Below are 12,071 nucleotides of genomic sequence, written 5' to 3' on the forward strand. Positions count from 1 at the left end.
GTGGGCAGTCGAGGTCGGTAGACCAAGTGTGTCCTTGTATAAGCATAAGCATAAACAATGAAGTAAAGAGGTGAAGAAATCGAAGGGAGGGGGGGAAGAAGGTGAAGTGGTGAAATTTAAGGAAGTTAGAGATTGGAAAAGTAGGGGGGCGAAAACCCCTTGCATAGTAAATATATTGAATTTATATTTCTCATTCATGTCTGGATCGAGGGGGAGGGGGGGAGGTAAGTTATTGATCTATTTCTATGTTATTTGCGAAAAGTAGCCGATGATTACGTTATTGTTATTTATTATTTGAAGTAAACGCCTCTTTTTTATGTAATAAATATATATATATAGTTATATATATATATTTATTTTTGTTTATATACTATTTCTATTTTTACGTTTTATGTTTTTTTTTTTTTTTTTTTTTTTTTTTTTTTTTAAACTAGATTAACAAGGAGAGAGGATTGTGGTAACAAGGAATATCTAATCTTAATTCTAACTAAATGATTTTTTGTTGTTATCTTTGCTACTGTCTTTTATCTCGGGTCGGCACGCTAGGCGGGGCGATGACCCGTCTTACAGGAAAATAGGTGTGGCTGATCCAAGTGTCAGCTTAGGTTGCTATTTCCTGATTGGCTGGCTGCGGATCGTCGCAATTCATAGGTCCGCCCTTCGATCGGTCTCTGAGGGTGATTTTCCTGTGATGCAGAAATGACCAGATTCTCCAGAAAGGTCAAAGTCGCGGGTACTGCCTGGGACGCGTCTTTGTCCGACCCCTGGGTAATATACGAAACTCGGTAGTTAAGAAGGTCACATCTGTGTATTGTAACTTGATCATATTTTCTCAGGTCAGACGTTTGTGTTATCAACTCTAAATATAATACTTTCATATTTACACTGTTAAACTCCACATATAAATACTTTCATATCGCTCTACCATGCTACCCCAAATCGTCCCGATTTGGTAAGAAATAAAGTAGGAAGTTTTATACTTAACTGAGGGTAAGAGTTCCTTGATCAGGGGAACTCCATAAGAGTGATATACGAAGAGACAGCAAACATCTGGCAGTGTCTTGATTGATGCACAGTACTACACGGTTGTGCAGCATGGCAGGCCTCGAGATCAACTCCGGAAGTTACAGGTCTAACACACCTGGGAAGTGTGCTCTTCTGCATCCGTCAATATCGTAGCTTGAAAAAGTACAAGTACCTGGCGCCTTACATGGCTTTAGAGAGGTAAGTGGGGACGTAGGGTGGAAGGCATAGTTCGAGATATGAAAATGAAAATAGTTCGTGCAACAAGAAAAAAAAACGTAAGTTAGTAATATATCGAATATTGTATCAAAATGTTTTTATTTTTTTTTTTTTTTTTTTTTTTTTCTTATAATATTATATGACATGAGGGTTACTGGTATATGCAACAGAATCATGGGTAGGTATTACTTGCTTGTTTTTCCTTGCAACTCGCCTGTAGGTGATGCAATAGCACGCTCCCAGGGTTATTAGCAACATACACATTCCGGCGACGGTAACGTATACGGGATAAATGTAGGTTGCGTGGAACGGGCTGAGCGGGGTAAATGCATCAAACTGTTGCAAAGTAGGCATCTGTTGAGAGATTATACTAGGAAGAGAAATGTTATAGGATGGCAATGACACCGACATGGGTTGCAGGTAGGAGGTATTCATTGCAATCTTCCTTGTGTATGTATGGGTGGCTGGAATAAATAAGGATAAGGAAGTCAGTTCACATGAGGCTGGAAGAACAAAAGTACCTTGTAGAACAACATCAGGGTTATGCTTGTTACACATAACTGTAGTTGTAGTAGCCTTGAAGTAAAATAATAAGGTAATGTCGGGAAATGAGAGAAGAAACGGCCTAACCGAACCACGAATTTCAGAGAATGTGCACTGACCTATAATGTTATGGTTTGTAATGAGCGCCCTGGAGCAAGATGGCATATTTGTGTCAAGTGCCAGAGGCGATGAAGTGCAAACAAATGTGCGAGGAGTGGTCTTTGCACAGTTATCTAAGAAATCTGCTGGTGGGAAAGAAATAGCCTGGCCGTGAGGGGATTTTAGGATGACTGAATGTTGTGCGTTTAAAGTGAAGAAGGTGTTATTTGTTTTGTATGGGAATGGGTGAATGAAATAAGCCTTGAAGGTAGTTTCAGGGGAGAGTGGAATAAATACAGAGAGACCGGAAATTGTGAGGTAAGACTTTAGAGTAGAGTAGAACTGAATTCGTCGCTTTAGAGGAAAAAGAAGCTTAACATTAGCAGAGGAGATATTGTGGAGAATAGGGCGTAAGTCATGTGGATAATGAGACTAGGAAGCACTTCGCCTGCTGTTGCTGAAATCAACGAGTTGGTTACCATAGTATCAGCACGGTTGAGTGTTTACCATTCATTTATATACATATTATATTGTATATGCATATATATATATATATATATATATATATATATATATATATATATATATATATATAAATATATACATATATATATATATATATATATATATATATATATATATAAATATATATATATATATATATACATTTATCTTCATACCACACACACACACACACACACACACACACACGCACATATATATATATATATATATATATATATATATATATATATATATATACATATATATACATATATATACATAATATATATATATATATATATATATATATATTGATATATATTGATATATATACATATATATTTATATATGCATATATATACATATATATATAATATTTATATATATATGGAAATATATCTATATCTATCTATATATATTATATATATGTTACATATATATTATACATATTATTTATTTTATATATACACACACACACACACACACACACACATATATATATATATATATATATATATATATATATATATATATATATATATATATATATATATATATATATACATGTATAAAAGGATGAATGAGAATGAATAGCACAATACAAGAGATGTATTTGACCGGTTTCAATTATATCTTCGTCAGGAATACTTCATAAGAGCATACATATATCAGACATCAGCTGACGAAACACCTGAAGTGATCTCCCACTCGTTATCAGCATAATTTCTGCCGCGATCTTGGATAATTTGAATCTTCCTATGCTGTGCTGACATTTTTCCTAGTCGCGATGTATGTAGCTTCCATCATTAAATTTTTTTGTTTGTCCAGTCATCCATGGATTACTTCTGCTTCCTTCCAATTCGGTAGATGTCCCGTTTCATGTACAGCTACACAGAAAACTTCTGTCGTATATGACGATTGATCCAACATTTTTTTTAAATGTATAAGAAATCTAATTGATTAGTGACAAACTATTATACCATATTTCAAAGTACCTGCGAATATACAGCCTCTTAATTCGTGATTTACCAAAAGTAGTTGGAAAATCAGGGGTACTAACAGTTTCCTAGCGTTAACAACTATATTTCAAAAAGTTTTGTTGTTTGTACCAGAATGTTAGGCATAATTTTCTAACGATAGTTTTCTGTGAAGCTGTACATGTACAACATGGCGTTGGAACTCCTGTGGTGACGGACGAATCCGTGGGAAGGGAAGTCGATAAAGGAAAAGTCTCCAGAATCCGGAAATGAATTCTTCAACAGCAAATCAGCAAATATAAAGATACAAAATCTGAGATTACTTTTGTAAAAAGAAGTGAAAAGGAAACTAATAGATATGATATGGACTTGCATTATAAATAGCTGAGACCTCCAGTGTGTTCTCCAATCCTCGGTGCCAGCCGGTGTCATCTATTGTCAGCCACAGAGGGCAAGATGAAGCTTTGCTTGCTTTTGTTTATCTTCGTGTTGGTAGGCTGAAAGTTTTTTTTTCATGTGTTGCGAGAGGCTAACATTCTGGTTACGATTACAGTATAGTATTATTTTATTTCCATTCCATTATAAACCCTGTTTGATTGTGATTTCCGGGCTTTGGATAGTTCGTTTCGTTTGAGATTTGCGAAGTTCTGGCTTCGCAGGGGCCTTTCACTTATGGCCCGGCCCTTTGGTTAGTGTTCTGGACATTCAAACTGCTGTTCTATATATGGATCTGTGTATGGGTCCACCGCGAGAGTAAGACACTTATGTTGTCCCAAGGTTTAGTACTGTCCGTCATTTGTCATTACTACCGTTACACACACACTCGCAACACACACATATATATACACATTCATATATATGTATATTATATATATACATATATATACATATATATTCATATATACATATATATACATATATATATTTATGTGTGTGTAAGTGTTTGTGTGTGTATATGGGTAAGTGTATATATAAACACATGTTCATACGATAATGGTGCTCGACTGCTGCCTTGTAGTTAAGTATGTGTATGGTCAAAGGCTAAGGGAGTTAACCCTATACAAAACAATCCACTGCCTTGTGGCTTCTAGATGGAGAGACTTCAGAAGTAAATCCTGAGAAAAAATCCAGAGCTGGAGTCCCTAAGGCAGTTCGTTGTCCCTTGCGACCTCGTTCTGGCAACTCCTGCGACGCTGTAGTGACCAGCAAGGCTTGATTATAGTGTCGATCGACACTTATACCATGTACTAGTATCATTCATTTTACCGAGATGTGCCGACGGAGCGGGCCGAGCGGTAAGCACTCTCCGAGGGCACGGTGGACTTGGGATAGATATTGCCAACAATTTTGGCACTGACGGGGAGGTTGATATGGTTGAACAGGGAGGGATTCTCCATCATTGTAAACATTAAAGGAAAGGTCATGTCTACGGAAAGTAATTTTGGCAATGTTAGTGGGGTTTTTACAATGACATCTGGGAGGAATGGAGTAGCACTATACTGATATCGCACAATAGTCCGTGAGGCCGGCAAGTAAGTCTTCTCTACAGTCTGACCAATTTTGTTAAAGATAGGGAAGTTTGCTGGGGAGATGGAGATAGTTCCGGTGCAAGTATTGAGGGTTAGGTGTGGTTCTGTAGGAATGGGGTTACCAGAGAGATCAGTTAGAGTTGATAATGTTATAGCTTGGTTTTAAGATGTTTCTGTGACAAGACGGGAACGATCGGGTCGGCTACGGAAAGAGCTATGGGAGAGATCACGAAAAATCGGTCCCATTTGACTGGGCTAAATAGAGTATTTAAGATATTTGAAGAGATGGGGGTAGTAGAAGGATGGGGGCGTGTGGAAGAGGAGCAGTGTTGAGGGGGATAGTATTATGGAGAGGTGGACAATAAGGCTGTAGAGTAGTAATAAGGGAGGATGGGGTAGTTGATGAAGAAGGTTGTGGGGGTAGAGGTGATAAAGTTGAGCATGTTGGGAGAGTAGGAATGTCTCCTGGAGATTGAGTGTTGACTTGGGTGGATAACGTACTAGTAGGCATTGAGGAGGGGGTAGTAGTTGCAGCGTTCGGAGCCATGGTCAAAGGAGAGCATGGGGTTGGGGAATAGGGAGAGTTTGGATTGGTGGGGCTATTTGATGCTAGGGCAAGCCTCATTGCCCCTAATAAGGGTATAACTTCCTTATTGGCCATGATAAGCCTGGAGTATGCAGGGGAGAGAAACAGTATACCCCTCAGAGTCCCCTTGAGCGGTAAGGGCTAGACAAAACCAGGGGAATACAGTGCCCATGCCTCCCTCAGGCCGTTCAGCGCTGGCACAAAGTCATCCTTTCAGCATGGCTCTCATACCTTAGGAAGTGGATAGTAGAAGGGGTTGGGCACGGGACGGAAACGAAAAAGCAGGAAAGGAATAAAGACCATGCAAAATTAATTGAGTCGAGAGTCCCAAAGCAGGGGAAAAGTCCCCAGCATTGGGTCCCAGTCCTCGCTTCCTAAACCCCCCATGACAACAACGGGCAAGGGATTGGGGGGCACTCCCCGTGTGAAAAATCAAAAGGCACAACTGGGCACAACTTGTTAAAAAGAACATCACAGAAAGAAGAAACAAATACATAAAACTAATACTGAATAAAGAAGCTTGGATATATAGCTAAGCCTGCATATACTTCTAGTTTACACATTACTTATCTTACAAAAAAAAAAAAACTGGTTCGAATCCTCCGTTCGCCATCGTAAAACACAATAATGATAAACAAAGAAAAGGTTTGACTACGTTTATCTTCCATACATCTTTCACCGTCGGAGAGGCGGCAACATGCAGGTAAGTGCTTGGAGTTCTGGAGGCTTTATAATATAATAAAATCAAAATATCTCTTTATGTACAGCTTAGGGCTAAATAAAGTAAAGCGTCGTTGTAATGTCCATGGAGGTTGTCCACGGTGGTAGTTCCTGGTGGTCAGAAGTGGAGATTCCAGGTGTCCGGCCCTGCCACGAATTGCGTGGGACACCCTTGATGACATTCCGTCTTCTTATGGTTCACTACAACGTCGCTGGCGCCAAAGTGTGTCGGCCTCATGGTCCCCAGCCACGCGCGTTACCGCTGCACCGCGGCGGTCATATATATATATGTGTGTGTGTGTGTGTGTGTGTGTGTGTGTGTGTGTGTGTGTGTGTGTGTGCGTGTGCGTGTGCGCGCGTGTGTGTGTGTGTGTGTGTGTGTGTGTGTGTGTGTACATTTGGAATACAGCTCGGCCACTCTCCTCGCCAGGTTCACGGGGAGCTGGCCGGATCGCCCGGCGATGGCGCGCTGTCCCCCGAGGCCGACGGGACGGGTGTGCAGATGGCGAGGAGGTGAGACAACTTTTGATTTTCCTTCCCATTTCCTTCTCACTTCATATTTAGGCTTTCGTTTTTTCCACCGCCACATTTCCTTCCTTTTTTCAACACTACAGGGAAAGTCGCTTGGCCTACTTTAAGGGGAGTTTTAGCCCTTATATTGAATCGACTTTTTCAGTCATATCATCCTTATGATTTCTCTTTTTAGGTCAGCGTCTAACACAGGGGTTTTCTTAACCTTTTAGGGTCACGAATTCTTTAAGACTCTGACGAAAGCTTCCCAAGTAATTTTTATATACAACGCATGCATGGAATCCCACTTTATTTATTTGATTGTTCCATGCATTATGATATAAACAAATTATCATTCAACTTGAAAGAAAACAATCTAAAAAAAATAATAATAAAACGCTCCTTTTAATGGAAAATTTATTTTAAATTTTTATATCATCCTATCGGACCCCCTGAAACCAACACATGGAGGCCCTAGAGGTCCATGGGCTCCAGGTTAGAACCCTGGACAAACACAAACTACGGGGACAGCCAAACAAGTATACTTAACCAACCTTGACCCAAAAATGAGCATTTTTTCATATTTATGATTCTCACCTTCGCGATGATGCATTCAGCCGTTCCTCCTCCCAGCCTCCGGACCTCGAAGAAAAAAGGGGACTGAGGAGATTTGGCTTCTTTAAAAAAGTCTTAAAAGGAAATTAAGAAACTCGAAGGCGCAAGAGCATACAGCGCCAGGATAGCGAAGAGTGAGTTGTTCGCCTTTATAATGAGTCTGCCGTTACTGTTGTTGTGGGGCTCTTAGTGGTGCCTGTCGCTTATTTCGTTGTTGATAGGTTTACTATATTTTCATGTGTTCGATTTTACTCCCTTATAGATATTCGTTTTGTCGTCATCATTATTGTCCCTATTAGATGTTACTTTTAATGCTAACTCTCTCTCTCTCTGTGCCTATCCCTCCCTCCCTCTTTCTATCTTTCCATCCATCCCTCTCGTTCACTCTCTGCTATCCACATTTTCCTGTATTTCCAGCAGCGAAGATTATGAGGAACGAGAACGAGGGAGGCGAGGACTTGGGAAGAAGTCCAAAAAGAAACCGAAGAAGCTAAAAAAGAAACCAAAGAAGCTGAAAAAGAAAACTAAGAAGCTGAAAAAGAAACCAAAGAACCTGAAAATGAAAACTAAGAAGCTGAAAAAGAAACCAAAGAAGCTGAAAAAGAAAACGAAGAAGCTGAAAAAGAAGGCAATAGGGAAATTGACAGGATCAGGAATGGAACAAGAAAATGTTATGGAGGGTGAAGGTGACGGAAACGGAAATGTTGAAGGAGTTAAAGAACCCGCCGGAGGAGAAGAACCCACGGCGGGAGAACCCGCCGGAGGAGAACCCGCCGGTGGAGAACCCACCGGAGGAGAATCCGCCGGAGGAGAAGAACCCAACGGAGAAGGAGAAGAATTCAACGGAGGAGGAGAACCTACCGGAGGAGAAAACGCCGAAGGAGCAGAAGCAAGCGAAGGCCAGGCAGCGTGAGGCAAAGGCACACCAGACGGTTCCAACGAGTACGAGAAACCCGCAGATGATGAATAGAAACATTCATGGTTTTGGAGTAATGACACAGGTGCACAACTACCCTAACGAACTCCTACCACCCAAACTCGACCCAGTGTGAGTAATAGTTCTGCTTACTCTGGGTCGCGCCAGGGAGGCTAGTTATATACAACTGGTTACCTTAAAAGTCTCGACTCCGATTGGGCCTTAACGGATGGGCAGGTTCCCATAATGACTACCCGAAAGGACTCACCAGTTTTTGTTCTTCTGATCTCAGTTGTGATTCTGATATTACTACATGATACTGTTATCTTTGGGTCCATAAAATACGATATTATTGAATATATGTTCATGGTTATCACATAAAGTTATCACACTGTTCATAGAAGTTGTTGTTATCATTATTACTGTTATTATTATCATTATCATTATAGTTATTATCATTATTATTATTTTATTATTATTATTATTATTATTATTATTATTATTATTATTATTATTATCATCATTATTATTATCATGGTTATCTTCGTAAACGGCAGCATTATTATTACATTCCATATGTTTATATGTTATCAATTGTTAATAATTATTTCACTTTCATTAGTTATTATTTGTTGAAATGTGACCACACCATTCCATAACACATATTACTGTATTTATTATGATTATATCACTTTCAGTGAACTCTAATTATAATTAATTTTAAGCAAATGTTCTCTTTATTATATTTTCTACATCTGATCTCTAAAACAAATGTATGATAAAATGAGGTATATGAAAAATTATCTGTATACAGAGTTTACCGTTAATTGTCTTATAAATTTCAGCAGTTCCAAGTGTGTTTTGATAAGTCCTCAAACCTTGTGTATTTTCTTGATTTGTTTTCCCCTCTCTCTTTGGCACAAGTCTTGATAGTCACTCAAACACCATTACCTTTTGAAAGTCTTTGATCACTACTTGTGTTATAAAGTGTTCAGTTATCATTCACTGTGTATTTAGGATCTCGTTCTCTTTATTTCTAATACCCGTGTCCTCTACACTTAATCCTGTTCTCTCTTCTATTTTCATTTCAATTTTTCCCAAACTGAACTCACTAATCTTTTTGTATTCGTTAACCACCTGTGTCAATTTCATTCACTGATCCTAGAGGATATATTATTTAACAACCATTTAGATTTATTAAATTTCCTACCCTCTGTTATTTTCTTTACTCAGTAAACCCTGGAATTTAATTTATTTACAAACACTTGAACTTTGTATGGCTTATTAACCCCTGATTATGTATTACTTACTAACATCCGAATGTATTTTGCGTATTAACCTATAGCATAAACTTTATTAACTACTGCATTTTTTATAATCTATCCATAGTCTCACGGGACACCTATGAAAGGCATATGGATACAATATGAATATCCTGTGGGTCTATTCCTGAAATTTTACACCAAGGCACGGATGAGAATGAATGACATTACCAACCACCATCGCATAATGCGTATTCTCTGGGAAAAAATCACGAACGCTTATCTGACGATGAGATTTTGCTCTTTGTAGTGAAGTCTGTGTGTGTGTGTGTGTGTGTTTGTGAAAAGTTATCTCCCATCAAGGACATCCGCATTTTGTGACTCACGTCACTATATCTATGGCCGTTAGAAATAAGGATCATATTCACATACGCACATAATGACAAAGACTCACATGTATACACCCCGCGAAAATCTTGATTTGCAGTATAATACAGCTACTTCATACTATATGAATGGGGGGGTGTATAATACACCCACACACAACCACACACACACACACAACCACACACACACACCCACACCACCCACACCCCCAATATTATATATATATATATATATATATATAAAATATATAATTTTATTAAAAATGTATTGTTATTATATTATTGTTTTTATATGTTGAATATACATTTTATTATTATATATTAACAACATTTTAAACATATATATACTTATATATAATATATATAATATATTATATATTAATATATTATATATATATATATGTATATGTATTTTTGGGGTGTGTGTGTGCACACCCCACCCACGCACACACACACACATACATAATTAATTGTGTAATATAACATAATATCTATTATAATATATATATATATATAATATTAATATTATATTTACAATAATTTCATATATAATAAATTAATAAAAATATATATATATATATATATAATATATATATATATATATATATATAATATATTGGTGGTGTGTGTGTGTACACACCACACACACACATATTCATAACATATATACATATCATATATTTGTATACAACAACATACTACATATATATAATATAATATTTATATATTATATTTTATAATATTTATATAAAAATATTTAATATTATATATTATATATAAAATTAATAATAATTATATGCATATATTTCACAAAACAAAAAACACAGACACACAAAAAAACAAAAAACAAAAACCCCACCAAAACACACACAACACACACACATAAAATATATATATATATTATAAATTTTAATTTTATATATATATATTGTGTTGTTGGTGTGTGTGTGTGTGGTGTGTTTTTGTGTGTGTGTTTGTGTGTCTGTGTGTGTTTGTTTTTGTACTATATGCATATATATATTATATATATATATATATAATATAAAATATATTTTTATATTTTAAAGTATATAATATTATATATTAATATATATATATAAAATATTATTATATAGTAGATGTGTGTAGTATACAAATAAGTATATGTATAATGTTATGTATATATTGTGTGTGGGGTGGTACACCCAAAAACACAACACATATATATATATTTTATATAATATATATATAATATTTTATTATTATATTATATTATATATATATGTATTATTATGTATTTTGTATAATAATAAAATATATATTTTATATTAATAATATTTAAAAGATATATATGTATATTATCCCCCATATAAAGTATGTATGTGTGTGTGTGTGCGTGTGTGTTGTGGGCACCCACACAACACATACATTAAATATATATTAATATATAATATTATTTATAATATTATTATATATAATATTAATGTATTATATGTTATAAAGTATGTATTATTATATATATAATTAAAGATATTCATACTATTAAATTACATTACTATCATATACATATATATATATATATATATATATTATATATATATTATTATATATATGTGTGTTGTGTGTGGGGTGTGTGGGTTGTGTGTGGTTGTGTTGTGTGTTTGGGTGTGTGTGTATGTTACACAACCCATTCATATATGATGAAAGAGCATGTATATCCCGCAAAAACATGACGTTCGGTGGGGGTATCATGTGAGTCTTGTCATTATTGCGTATGTGAAAATGATCCTTTTTTCTAAGGCCCCAAAATATAGTGAGTGAGTCACAAAATGCGGATGTCCCTTTATGGGGGATACTTTTCACAAACACACACCACCACACACAACTTCACTACAAAAAGGGAAAAAACTCATCGTCAGATAAGCGTTCGGATTTTTTCCCCGAAATACGCATTAGCGATGGTGGTTTGGGAAAGTCATTCATTCTCATCCGTGCCTTTGGGGAAAATTTCAGGAATAGACCCACAGGATATTTATATTTTCCATTGCCTTACATAGGCGTCCGTGAAACTATGGATAGATTAAAAAAATGCAGTAGTTAATAAAATTTATGCTATAGGTTAATACGCAAAAAAACATTCGGAGTTAGAAAAATACATAAACAGGGGTTTAAAAACCATACAAAGTTTTAGTGTTTTTTAAAT

At 36.2% G+C, this 12,071-nt stretch overlaps 1 protein-coding gene and 1 long non-coding RNA gene across 3 annotated transcripts; both read left to right on the top strand.

The window, feature by feature from the left end:
• The first annotated feature begins 3,769 nt into the window (after nucleotides 1-3,769).
• Nucleotides 3,770-7,378, top strand: LOC119571216. The gene is made up of 3 exons (XR_005228547.1): nucleotides 3,770-3,857; nucleotides 6,631-6,713; nucleotides 7,344-7,378. It is a non-coding gene; the product is annotated as an uncharacterized LOC119571216 (long non-coding RNA).
• An 11-nt stretch (nucleotides 7,379-7,389) lies between these two features.
• Nucleotides 7,390-8,610, top strand: LOC119571224 (early nodulin-75-like). Of its 2 annotated transcripts, none has more exons than XM_037918637.1 (2): nucleotides 7,390-7,459; nucleotides 7,746-8,610. In XM_037918637.1, exon 2 carries the CDS (start codon nucleotides 7,994-7,996, stop codon nucleotides 8,375-8,377), a length of 384 nt encoding a protein of 127 aa, XP_037774565.1. In that variant the 5' UTR covers nucleotides 7,390-7,459; nucleotides 7,746-7,993; the 3' UTR covers nucleotides 8,378-8,610. The 2 variants fall into 2 exon arrangements, with proteins under 2 accessions (XP_037774565.1, XP_037774561.1); XM_037918633.1 differs by having other exon boundaries at nucleotides 7,392-7,459; nucleotides 7,743-8,610.
• The last annotated feature ends 3,461 nt before the right edge of the window (nucleotides 8,611-12,071 follow it).

Source organism: Penaeus monodon, chromosome 4, assembly GCF_015228065.2.
Source record: "Penaeus monodon isolate SGIC_2016 chromosome 4, NSTDA_Pmon_1, whole genome shotgun sequence".
Lineage (NCBI taxonomy): Eukaryota > Metazoa > Arthropoda > Malacostraca > Decapoda > Penaeidae > Penaeus > Penaeus monodon.